Consider the following 13,990-nt stretch of genomic DNA (forward strand, 5'->3'; position numbering starts at 1 on the left):
AAGAAAGACCCAAATAAATAAAATCAGAGATGAAAAAGGAGATATTACAACTAATAGTGCAAAAATTCAGAGTATCATTAGTGGCTACTATGAGCAACTATATGAGAATAAATTGGAAAATCTAGAGAAAATGGATTAAGTCCTAGACACATACAACCTAACAAGACTGAACAATGAAGAAATCCAGAAGCTAAACAGACCAATAACAAGTAAAAAGATAGCAGCCATAACAAAAAGTCACCCAGTAAAGAAAAGCCCAGGACCAGATGGCTTCACTGCTGAACTCTTCCACTGTTGGTGGAAATATAAATTAGTAAAACCACTATGGAAAACAGTTTGGAAGTTCCTGAGAAAACTAAAAATAGAGTTACCATATTATCCAGCAATCCCAATGCTGGATATATACTCAAAAGAAAGGAAATCAATTTTATTGAAGGGATATCTGTACTCCATGTTTGTTGCAGCACTGTTCATATCAGCCAAGATTTGGAGGCAACCTAAGTGTCCATCAACAGATGAATGAAAGGATAAAGAAAATGCAGTACATATACACAATGGAGTACTACTCAGCCATAAAAAAAGAATGAGATTCTGTCATTTGCTATACCATGGATGAAACTGGAGGTCATTATGTTAAGTGAAATAAGCCTGGTACAAAAAGACAAACTTCACATGTTTTCACTTATTTGTGGAAGCTAAAAATTAAAACAAATGAACTCATGGAAATAGAAAGTGGAAGGAGGGATGGTTATCAGAGACTGGGAAGGGTAGTAGGGGTGGTGGGGGGAGATAGTGATGGTTAATAGGTACAAAAAGTAGAAGAAAGAATGAATAAGATCTAGTACTTGATAGCACAACAGGGTAACTACAGCCAAGAATCATTTAATTGTACATTAAAAATAACTAAGAGTAATAACTGGATCATAACATGAAGGACAAATGCTTGAGGGGATGAATACCCCATTTACCATGTGATTACTACACATTGCATGACTGTATCAAAGTATCTCATGTACCCCATAAAAATATACACCTATTCTGAAAAAAATGAAGAATGTCTAGAGAAATAATGGCCAAAATTTTCCAAATTTAATAAAAACTATAAACCACAGATTCAATAAACCCCAAGCACAAAGACATGAAGAAAACTATGTGAACGTACATCATAATCAAATTTCTAAAAACTAGTGATAAAAAGATAATCTTCAAGCAGTAGAGAAAAAGTTATCTACATAGGAATAAATTCAGTCAGAAGCAATAAAAGGGAAAGACAGTGGAACAACATCTTCATGTACTAAAAGAGAAAAAACCTGTCATCTTAGAATTTTATACCCAATGAAGTATCTTTCAATACCAATAGTGAAATAAGGACTTATTCAGAGCTACAAAAGCTAAGGAAAGTTGTAGATTTTCACTACAAGAAATGTCCCAGGACAGCAAGAAAGGGGGATTTTAAACTGGAGAGGAAGCCGGGTTCAGTGGCTCATGCCTGTAGTCCTAGCACTTTGGAGCCAAGGCGGGAGGATCACTTGAGCTCAGGAGTTCCAGACCAGCCTGGGAAACATAGTGAGACTTCGTCCCTAAGTAAAAAAGAAATGTCCTAGGAAATCTTTCAAGCAGGAGGAAAAATGACACCAAATGGAAACATGGATATGCACAAAATAATGCAGGGCACTAAACATGATAATTACATGCCCTACAGATGAAAGAAATAGTCCTTGATGAGTTGTACTTAAGGAACAACACCTAAGAAGCCTCACCCATACCTGAACCTGATTTAGATTATAACGTTCTAGACTTCCAATTATACTGGAATGAGACTTTTGGGGGATATAGGAGAGGGTATGTGCACTTTGCATTTAGAAGGGATGTTGATCATGGTGGTCTACTGATGGACTGCGGTAGTCAGCTTCTGAAGTGGTTCCCATGATCCTTGCCTCTTGCTTTTATACTTGAGTATATTCTCTTCTCACAATGTACCAAGGTTAGTCTATGTGCACAACAGAATATGGAAGAAATGGTGGCATGTCATTTCCAATACCAGGTTATAAAACAGTACAGCTCCTGTCTTGGGCTTTCTCTCTCAAGGATCACTTGCTCTGGGGGAAACCAGCTGCCATTTTATGAGTACAGTTAGGTAGCCTATGGTGAGGACCACATGGAGGGGAACTGAGGTCTCCAGCCAATAATCAGAAGGAACTGAGGCCTGTAAACAGTGAACCTCAGATGACTGTAGCATCATGAAAGATCCAGAGCTAGAATCATCCAGCAAAGCCACTCCCAGATTCATAACCCAGAGAAATCATGAGAAAATAAGTATCTGTTGATAATAAAAAAAAAAAAAAGTCACGTATTTCAGCACTATGGACAAACATTAAAATCTAATCAGAAATTAGTCCAAACAAAGTTATAAGTCATGTGCTGCTTAACAATAGGATATATCATGAGAAATGTGTGGCTAGGAAATGTCATCATCGTGCAAACATCAGAGTGTACTTACACAAACAAGACACTGAGGCTATGTGGTAGAGCCTATTGCTCTTAAGCTACAAAAATGTACAGCATGTTACTGTACTGAATACTGTAGATGACTGTAACACAATGGCAAATATTTGTGTATCTAAACATACACAGGCTGGGTGCAGTAGTTCACAGCTGTAATTCTAGTACTTTGGGAAACTGAGACAGGAGAATTGCTCGAGTCCAGGAGTTTGAGACCAGCTTGGGCAACACAACAAGACTCAGTTTTTACAAAAAACAACAACAACAACAAATTATTTAAATTAGCCTGGTGTGGTGGTGCACATCTGTAGTCCTAGCTACTTGGGAGGCTGAGTGGGAGGATCGCTTGAGCCCAGGGGTTCAAGGTTACAATGAACTGTGATCACAACAATGCACTCCAGCCTGGGTGACTGAGTGAAACCCTGTCTCAAACAAACAAATAAATAGAAGGAGAAAATGATTCCTTACCTGCAATACTGTGAAGACTGTGCTTACATGAATAGCAAAATATAGCACACCAATTACAATGCATACTACCAGGTCAGACTGTAATCGCTCACTCTGTAGGGAAAAAAAGAATTATTAAACAATTACATAAAAATTTTTAAAATCTTTTACCTTTATTCCCCATTGGCACAGTTTAAGAATTAACTTTTTGTCAGGCTAGCTCAGTCAGTATTAAAGAAAAAAAAAAAGAATTTTTCATTGATACTTTTACACTTCTAGATTCATTCTCTCTCTCTCTCTCTCTCTCCTCTCTCTCTAAGATGGAGTGCAGTGGGACAATCTCGGCTCACTGCAACCACTACCTCCTGGGTTTAAGCGATTCTCCTGCCTCAGTCTCCCAAGCAGCTGGGACTATAGGCACATGCCACCACGCCCCACCATACCTGGGTAATTTTTTGTATTTTTAGTAGAGACAGGGTTTCACCATGTTGGCCAGGCTGATCTCTAACTCCTGACCTCAAGTGACACGCCCATCTTGGCCTCCCAAAGCGCTGGGATTACAGGTGTGAGCCACCACACCTGGCCACACTTCTAGATTTCTTACACATATTAACCACAAAAAATCTTATTTTCTTCCTCAATTTCCTCATATTTTGGCTTTGACACTGTAATACTAAAGAATTGAACAACTTACCTAATTCTGCATGCCGTATAACATATTGCAATAAAGTCTTTTAGAATGAAGATTTTATTCCCCCATTGGTCTGTAAGTTTTACTTTTACATATGGGGAAAGGAGATAAGGTACCTTAAGGTACTGTAATTTGTCATTTAGAGCACTAATGCTCTACTCATATATGTTTGTTTTTGAGACAGGGTCTCACTATGTTGCCCTGGTTGAAGCGCAGTGTCTATTCACAGGTACAGTCATTGCACACTAGAGCTCAGAACCCCTGAGTTGAGGGGATCCTCCAGCCTTAGTATATCCTTTGGATAACTTATACTTTCATTGGTCTTTTGACATGTGAAAACTGTTATTCTTAAGTCCATTTTACTTATTAGATTTTGGTTCTATCAGTGGTTATAGAAAAATCAGAAACCTCTTGATATCTTTGGTCATCAACAGACCTCTTAGATTTATGCTTATAAGCCAGATTCAGAATATCTACTATACTTAACATGAAACATTCTCTGTCCACATGGAAACCGAAGTTAGAAAAAAGTCATTATAACATCTTGATATAGTTTTGTATTTCTAAAGTTTCTGAAAGAATATGTGAACAGGTCAAGTGCACTGAAAGTAAATGTGTCTAATTCAACATCTATATAAATTCAGTCTTTTGCAAAGGAAAATGACCTAAAACTGAGAAAAAAGATTTTGTTTTATTCCATAAATAGATATGAATTTACAGAATTCATTTTTCAAATAATTACTAAAAGAATACAAGCAACATTATAATTCATGAAATTAGAAAATTTTAAAAACTACTGCATTTACTTAAGTACATTAGTACAGATTATTGTTCTCTCCTTCAGCCTAGAATACACACACAGTTTTAAGACTGGCCTTGAGAAATAAAACAACCTAAAAAACTAATAAATGACTTACAAAGGCCGTTTTCAACAAGACGAACAATAACAACAAAATGAATCTGATTTGTGTTAATGCTGATCTTTCAGATCCTAGTCTAAATCGAATAGGAATAAAAATTCTATGGCCAATGAAATGACTTAATTTCATCTGACCTAAAAATAAAATGCTTAGTATTCTCTTCTATGCACAAACCAAGTCTGAGGAATGAGCATTTCTTACATTTTAATATTTGGAATAAAGACAACAATGTACAACTAATCCTATAAATTATAATTATACATTTTTCTCCAATTACTAATGACTTTCAAAAAGTGTTCCTCATATAACATGATCAACTGTCTAAGATTTAAGTCTTTTAGGTGATTCTAAATGTTAAAACTTACAACAGAATTTCTAAGTTTTTCAGGCAGTGGATCTTTTACTTCAGATAGAGGGTCTTCTGGATTTTTCTCTTCCATTTTTGGAAAAATCTTGGACTGCACTAAAGAGCTTTATGTGAAAAAAAAAAGAAAAAAATAATAGAAAATACACATATAATCTGAAAATCAGTGATTCAAATGGGCAATGAAGTTTATGATAGAAAACCAAATGATTCGAGTATATTTAATCATTACCAAATGAGAAATTCTAAAATGTTTAGGATACCATAAATAAGCATACAGTGAAAATATTTTTATTAAAACATAGTTTCAATAATTGGGAAGGAAAACACTAATATTCCCAGCCAACCTGATTAGAATAACCCAAAGTTAATATATTTTGAAACTTATTATAGATTAGGCCAAAGCACTTTGGAAAGGCATTGGAAAAAAGAGATCTTGAAAGTTATTTGAAAAAAACACCAACTTACTTAAATTTCTTTAGTTCAGTAACAATTGGGTTCACTTACAAAAGTACAGATGGATCACTGCTTTGTCGGCTGAGATGGTAAGACACTGCCACTAATAAACCACAAAAAATGGAGAAAAGTACTGGAATATGCTGGCCATCCCAAGAATCCTGTAGAAAAATGAATTTAACAGAATAATATGCTTCTAATTTACAATACTTCACATAATCCTTTTGTGTCAGTATTTTGGAAAAAGACAACGAACTTAAATTCAACAGAAGTTTTTAGCCACGTTATTAATTGCATTTTATTCCAGAAAAATTTAGATTTATTACTTTCTGATGAGCTAGAATCTGGCCACTAGAGGTCTTTGGTACTAAAGCTACAGATTTTTTTCAGGGGGAGGGCACTAATGCTCTACTCATATATGAGGAATAATTTGCTTTTGATGAATGTGGCTATCAATTCTTTCACATTTTAAATGCTATTAAGTTTGCAGTAAACTGTGTTCCTTTTGGAAGAATAAGATATCTTGGTATAGTAAATTTTATATACAATAATAGAGTAGGAAAAGACAACACATGATACATTAGGCAAAAGAAAAGGCTGACATTTGGTGTGTTACTCTCTTGATGCCTTTGCCCATGTAATAAACTACTATGTCCTCCACAGCACTGAGCAGGCATTCAGTAACTGTTTTCTTAAAGAATGACTACATATACCCAGAAGGAAATACTACAAAGGCTATCTTCCAAGGCCAACCACACATGTGGTCACTCCATGTGAGCTCTGCTCATTGTAGCATCTCTGGAGTCTATCAGCATGATACCTGGCAGAGAGTGGGCAATATGCTAACTGGAACAGGTTACAGTTCTTAAGTATGTCCTGTGTACGTAGACACTATTCTAATCCTTCATTGTTCTCTGGCGATTCGGAAAGGAAACATGGTAAGAGTGGGGACCCAAATGGCAGTTTTTAATACAACTTGCCTTTTTCCCACTTCAAAGCAGACTTGGAAATTGTTTCACATCATAACGCAGACATTTTTTTTTAATGGCTACATCAAAACCTTATCATCATATTGAACACTGTGTAGAGCTGCATCCTTAGATCTTTATTTCCCAAATAATTTTTACAGTAACCTCGAAAATATATACTATTACCCCCAATTTATAGATGAGAAAACTAAGGCACAGAAGAGGGTTTAAGTAATTTGTCCAGTTAAGCAGTAGAGCCAGAAAGTGAACTCTTGATGTTTGAATATACTGAAAATAAAGTTAAACAATATCTTAAGAGCTTGAGAATGAAAGGGAGATAAACACATACAAAAGCAAAGTATAGCAGAAAAGAAAAGATATGAAGGAAGAGCATTTACACAGTGATAATAAAGTAAACACAGGTATACAAGGGAGACAAGAGAGGCTACATGTGCAGTGCAAGCTGGGGTGAGAGAAAGTAAGTCAAGCCTCTGGGAGACCCTCTCTTGAGCAACCCACTTTCTCAGCATGAGAAAACTCTCTCTTTCTCTTCTTCTTTGTCTACTAATCTTTCCACTCCTAAACCCACTCCTTGTGTGTGTCCGTGTCTTGAATTCTTTCTTGGCGCGAGACAATGAACCACAGTGCCTAGAAAGAGCCATGAAGTTTGCCTTTGAGGAGTTCCGCCTGTGGTACCAGTTTGCTCTGTCCCTGATGGCTGCTGGAAAATCTGCTCGTGCTGTGAAGGTGCTGAAAGAGTGACTCTACCCGAAGCCAGACAATGCCACCATCCCTCTCCTCACTGCCAAGCTATACATGGGCTCCCTGCACTGGCTGGAAGAGGCTGAAAAGTTTCCCAAAAGTGTCATTGATGTGAGAGAGAAAACATCAGAGTTCAAGGCCAAAGGCCACTTAGGTCTGGGGCTCATGTACAGACATGAGCAGGACCTGCTGACGGTGAGAGACGTCCTACCCACAGAGCTGTTGAGCTGCAGAGCTGGGCTGCCTAAGTCTATACTGCAGGATTACCACAGTCCCCTTCTGTCTCAGGAGGTGGTTGAAGTTGGGGCATTCTTGTGTGCTGTCCTGTGGAGTCCTAGGTGCTGCTGTCCTCTTTGTTTGGTCTGATGGGAGGATGGGAGGGCAGGCAGAAAGGTCCTGTGCCAGGGCTTCTGGACCTTGTTTTCGGGTGCATTATGCTGTTGGTGCACTGGGCACCTCGCTAGGCTTTGAGGAATGACTAGCCCACTCAGCCTTGCACCTGCACCTGTCCCAGCACTTGGACCCCAGGCCAAGGGATGTTGGATTTGACGTATAAGAATATAGACAAGTCAGGGACAGACACTTCCAAGGAGCTTCCCTTGACTGGTCAGGAAATGTCCCTTCTCCATTGGCACGTTTTAATTCGCAGATATGTACATGTGCAGTGTAGCAGCTCACCAGACACCCAGGGCTCTTGGGTGCAGTGATTTTGGATGTGCTTAGAGTTCTGGTGGAAGGGCTTCTGGCTAAGAAAAAAGTCTTGTATACTTCGTGAAGTTTTCACTGATGTTTGCAGAAAGTTTAAATTAACAACCTTTTTCTGAACTGTTACTGCTCTTTAATTATGTTGTTAAATATAACACAAATGTAAAAAAAGAAATCTCAGAAACAAATGGATAACTTAATGAATTTGAATTAGTATAAGGTAAAATATTCTTATAACCAGCGCCTTGCTCAGGACCTCATTTATGATGATGAGGGAAGGAATACGGGAGACAAAAGCCATAAATTCCTGGACATAAGCAGGGAATTTGGCTTTGAGCTACTTAATGGCCAAGGGAATTTTAAAAATAACACTGGTTATATGGGGAAAAAACAAAAAGCCAAAACCAAAATGCATTCTAGATTTCTTAGGAAAACAAACAAGAATTGGCTGTCATCAAGATTTAAAAGAAACATCTTGACTGAGTCTTTACAGAAGGGACACTAAACAAAGCATTGAAGGACATCAACATGACAGCCCCATGATAAAGGGACCACCGTTTTCTCACACACACTCTTGGAAGATGCCTCCGTGCAAATGACAGGCATAATACTGAAAGGAAACGTGGGCAAGGAAACCCTAGAGGCGGTCAGACAGCCTGGTCCAAACATGCAGCTCTCGGATGGTTTAACCTAATCTAGGGATGTAAACTAGAATACTCTGAGGAATAAATGGAACACATGCATTCTAAACTAGCTTCTTAAAAAAAAAGAAAGAAAGTCAAGCCTCCAACTTTCATAAAAGGCAGTCCACAGGTTCTGCTGAAGATGTCAGAAAATACAAGAAGCAGAAATGAAAGGTAGATCTATGGAGGTAAATGCCAAAAAGAATCACTTAAAAATAGTAAGTCTGAGGAACGTAAAATGGGTTAGGAGATTGCTGTTCTTGCTGTAAGTCTTGTAAAACTATTTGACACTGTGATATATGAATGTACAACTTTGATAAAAATTAAAACTAAAAAAAAAAAAAAAAAAAAGATGTCCAGCACAGCCACTTTGGAAAACTGTTAATTCCATTTCTAGGTATTTACCCAAAAGAAATGAATACACATGTCCACAAAAAGACTTGCACAATGATGTTTACAGCAGGCTTATTCATAACATTCCTCAACTAGAAACAACTCAAATGAGCATCTCTAAGACAGTAGGTAAACTGTGATATAGTCATACAATGTGGGTAAGAAGGAATTAAAACTAAATGGAATACTTATCTACAATAAAAAGAAACAAACTTCTGATACACACAACTTGGATGAATCTCAACAGTATCACACTGAACAATTAAGTCAGATACGAAAGAATACATATGGTACGATTTCATTTATATGAAGTTCAAGAACTGCACACCTAGTGTATAGTGAAAGATAACAACAGTGAGGATTAGGAGAGACAGGACAAAATACGAGGAAATTTTCTGAGGTAATGCAACTATTTTATATCTTGATAAGCGCATGATTACACAGGTGTATGCATTTGTCAAAACTTATCAGATTGTGTACTTCAGATATTTGGATTTCACTATATGTAAATTTTGCCTCAACTAAAACGAGTACTTAAGAAACAAAAAAAAAAAAACAAAAGATGCCTGTTTTCATTTGACAAATACTTGACACTACTTACTACTCTCAGATAAAAGAAGAACATTCTTAAGTTTATCTCAAAATGACTTGTTTATTTTATTTAGATTAAAAATTCAGAAATATGTATTGAAAGCAATTCATGAACACCACCTGTTGTCTGTCTCCCTGATAATTCGCATGTTGAAATCTCAATGCCCTGTGTGATGGTACTAGGAAGTTGCACCTTTGGGAGGTCATAAGGTCCTGATGGTAGAGCCCTCATGACCAGGATCACTGTCTGTAGAAAAGGAACCCCAGAGGGCAAGTCCTGTTTCTGCCACTAAGAGTATAATAAGTTAGTGTCTGCAACTGGGAAGAAAGACCTCACCAGAACCTGACCATCCAGTACCCTGATCTCAGACTTCCAAGCCCCGGAACTGTGAGTAATAATTTTCTATTGTTTATAAGCCACCGTCTATGGTACTTTGTTAAAGCAGCCTGAACTGAGACACATCCTTAACTTACAAATTATATATAAACAGACAGACAGTTAACTACTACTCTGTTGAATCACTAACTAGAAGAATCAAAAGCAAACCAAAACCTAGATGCCTTTAAGTTCTTAATGGATTCTGATTCAGAAGTGAGAGAAAGGACATAAACTATGAAAAACAAAACTGCCCAGGGAAATTGGCCTAGGTCAAAAGGTAGATCTGCTTCACCCACTGTAGTGGACCTTGACTTCCTTCAAGGTCTAAATGTTTTTATTTCATTACATAACAGCCTAAATATCTAAAAAAATATGAAAACATCAAGAACATTTAAACTTTATTAATAGGATGTACTAGGATGGTTTTAAAGAAAAATTTTTAGCTTTTAATGAACTATGCATCATACTAAAACGTTTAAGAAAAAAAGAGTAAATACAAGGAAAGCAGATGTCACATAGATGTAAAAGCCTGTATTTATGAACAGATTAAAAATAAATACATTATTCCTAAAGGCATGCAATAAAGTCTCCAAATAACTCTAACTACCCAGAAGTAACCACTGTTTTCAAATTCTTGTATATTCTTCCATTATTATTCTATGTAACTACAAACTTTCATGTGGGCTTTTAAAAAAGCACAAAGGAAACACTTTTTTTTTTTTTTTTTGGCCTATTACTCTCCCTTAAAAAAAAAATAGTATGTCTTAAAGATCACTTCACATTAGCATGTAAAAATGTATTTTATTTTTTTTCATGACCAGTCACAAATGACAGATATTAGGTTATTACCAGCTTCTGCTGTTACAAAAACTGCTTTAATGAAATCCTTGTACAGGCATACCTCGGAGACATTGTTGGTCCAGGTCACCTCAATAAAGCAAGCTGCAGTAAAATGAGTAACACAAAATTTTTGGTTTCCCAAAAGTTATGGTTACACTATATTGTAGTCTATTAAATGTGCAATAATGTTGTGTCTTAGAAAAAAATGCGCATACCTTAATTTTAACATTAATACTTTAATGTTAAAAAATGCTAAGGATCATCTGAGCCTTCAGTGAGGTGTAATCTTTCTACTTGTAGAGGGTCTTGCCTCGATGTTGATGGATGCTGACTGTTCAGTGTGGTAATTACTGAAGGCTTGGGTGGCTGTGGCAATTTCTTAAAATAAGACAATAATGAAGTGTGCTGCACTGATTGACTCTTTGTTTCATGAAGAATTCCTCCGTAGCATGCGATGCTGTTTAATAGCATTTTACCCACAGTAATGATTTCTTTCAAAATTGGAGCCAACCCTCTAAAATCCTGCTGCTGCTTTATCAGCTAAATTTATGTACTATTCTAAATCCTTTGTTGTCATTTTAACAATGTTCAAAGCATCTTCACCAGGAGTCAATTCTATCTTAAGAAACCCCTTTCTTTGTTCATACATAAGAAGCAACTTCTCATCCGTTCTAGTTTTATGTGCTTTCGGTAATTCACTCCTATATATTCAAGCTACACTTCTAATTCTCGTTCCCTTGCTATTTCTATCACATCTGCAGTTACTTCCTCTACTGAAGTATTGAATCCCTCAAAGTCATCCACAAAGTTTGGAAACAACTTCTTTCAAACTTGTGTTAATATTGATATTTTGATCTCTTCCCATTAATCCTGAATATTCATAATGGCTTCTAGAATGGTGAATCTTTTCTAGAAGGTTCTCAATTTACTTTGCCCAGATTCATCAGAAGAATTACCATCTATGACAGATACGGGCCTTACAAAATGTATTTCTTAAATAGACTTGTTAGTTGAAATTACTTCTTACTGCACGGGCTACAAAATGCCCGTTTGTGTTAGTAAGCATGAAAACAACATGAATCTCCTGTACACCTCCATCAGAGCTCTCAAGTGACGAGCTGCATTGTCAATGAACAGGAATATTTTGAAAGAAATCTCTCCTATGAGCAGTAGGTCTCAACAGTACACTTAAAACATTCAGCAAACCATGCTATTAAGAGATGTGCTGTCATCCAGGCTTTGTTCCATTTACAGAGCAGGCAGAATACATTTAAGGGCCCTGTGATTTTCAGAATGGCAAATGAGCACTGGCTTCAGCTTACTGTCACCAGCTGCATTAGCCCCTAATAAGAGAGTAGGCCTGTCCTTTGAAGCTTTGAAACCAGGCATTAACTTCTCCTCTCTAGCTGTGAAAGTTCTAGATAGCATCTTCTTCCAATACAAGGCTGTCTACATTGAAAATCTGTTGTTACTGTAGCCACTTTCATCAATGATCTTAGCTAGATCTAATGGGTAACCTGTTGCAACTTCCGTATCAGTACTGCTGCTTCACCTTGTACTTTTATGTTATGGAGATGGCTTCCTTCCTTAAACCTCATGAATCAATTTCGGCTGGCTTCCAAATTTTCTTCTGCAGCTTCCCCAACTCACTCAGCCTTCAGAGAATAGAAGTGTTAGAGCCTTGCTCTGGATTAGGTTTTGGCTTAAGGGAATGCTGTGATTGGTTTGATCTATCCAGAGACCACTAAAACTTTCTCTGTATCAGCCATAATTACGGCTGTTTCTCTCTTCTTATCATTTCCTGGAGTAGTACTTTTAATTTCCTTCAAGAACTTTTTGTTTGCATTCACACCTTGGCTAACTGTTTGGCACAAGAGGCCTCGATTTAGGCCTTTCTCAGCTTTCAATATGCCTTACTCACTAAGCTTAATCATTCCTAGCTTCTGATTTAAAGTGAGAGCTATGCGACCATTCCTTTTTCCTTGTGAACACTTAGAGGCCATTGTGGGGTTATTGATTAGCCTAATTTCAACATGGTTGTGTCTCACAGAATAGGGAGACCCAAAGTGAGGGAGAGAGATGAGGGAATGACCAGTCAGCAGAGCAGTCAGAATACACACCATGTTGATCTGTTAAAGTTCACTATCTTCTATGGGTGCTGTTAATGGCACTCCAAAAACAATTACAATGGTATCAGACATAACTCATCACCATAATAGAAAATAATAACAATAAAAATTTTAAATATTGCAAGAATTACCAAAATGTGACACAGAGACACAAAGTGAGCACATGCTGTTAGGAAAATGGCACCATTAGACTTGCTTCACACAGGGTTGCCACAAGCATTCCTTTTGTAAAAAACACACTATCTGTGAAAAGTAATAAAGTAAAGCACAATAAAATGAGGTATGCTTGTACATAATCTCTGCTTGTGCATAACAAGTATATCTATAGATTTACCCCACTACAATGAGTGATATTTAAAACTAAAATTGTCTAATGCAAAAGTGATGCCCCAGAAAGAAGAAAAAAACTTTACCTTCCTGCCTGCCTTAGGATGCAGGAATCTACCTGGCAGCTTTATAGCTGCTGCCATTCTGCTGTATAATTATAGTTGAATAGGCCTTTCTAAACGAGGCTAGAAAACTTACCGCACTTATTAACTTCTGTGACTACAATTTCCAAATAACAATTCACTTTCCAAACCCTGATTCAAAACACAAATCTACAACTTGAGCTAGGACGGTTTACAGGTGGCACATGTGGGAGAATCCTGGATTTGGACCTTGTTGCCGCCAGTTCTTTCCTGGGCTTAGCTCTATCAATTATCTCCCATCCAGTAGATGTCCCCTCCTTGCCTTTTAGAGCAATTAAGTCTCAGATCTTTTTTAAAAACAAAAACCAGAAAACAACCCCCATTATGTGTGCAAGCTTTCCAACTGCACTCTAGAAAGAGTAGAATATATTTCCTTAATATATATTCAAACCTACTTATATTAATCTGGCTTCCTTAATCCAAAACACTAATATCCTATAACTGCCAAATTCAATAAAAACTTTTTTCAGACTTTTACTGCCTCTGAAATTTCCTTTGTGTGATTTTGTTGTAACCAACACTTACATACTGGTATTTCCCATAGTCTTTCCTCATCCATTTTCTCTTGTCAATCCACATTAAGAGTCTTTTTCTTACATTTTATTCAATTTTATGGATGACTTCTAAATCCATTAATCATGACATCAAACCTCTGTACATGTAACTAGCTACTATGTATCTCTGGATACC

At 37.0% G+C, this 13,990-nt stretch overlaps 1 protein-coding gene across 2 annotated transcripts in view; it reads right to left on the minus strand.

Moving 5' to 3' along the window:
• The window catches only part of PCNX (pecanex homolog (Drosophila)), a 171,172-nt gene that overhangs the window by 77,915 nt on the left and 79,267 nt on the right, over positions 1 to 13,990 (minus strand). For both annotated transcript variants that reach the window (XM_011983136.1, XM_011983137.1), the window contains 3 exons: positions 5,432 to 5,541; positions 4,926 to 5,031; positions 2,971 to 3,063 (listed from right to left, as the gene is read on the minus strand). In XM_011983136.1, the coding sequence (XP_011838526.1) occupies positions 2,971 to 3,063; positions 4,926 to 5,031; positions 5,432 to 5,541 (309 nt within the window). The remainder of the gene's footprint in view (positions 1 to 2,970; positions 3,064 to 4,925; positions 5,032 to 5,431; positions 5,542 to 13,990) is intronic.

This window comes from Mandrillus leucophaeus, unplaced genomic scaffold (assembly GCF_000951045.1).
Source record: "Mandrillus leucophaeus isolate KB7577 unplaced genomic scaffold, Mleu.le_1.0 Scaffold246, whole genome shotgun sequence".
In the NCBI taxonomy this organism is placed as follows: Eukaryota; Metazoa; Chordata; class Mammalia; order Primates; family Cercopithecidae; genus Mandrillus; species Mandrillus leucophaeus.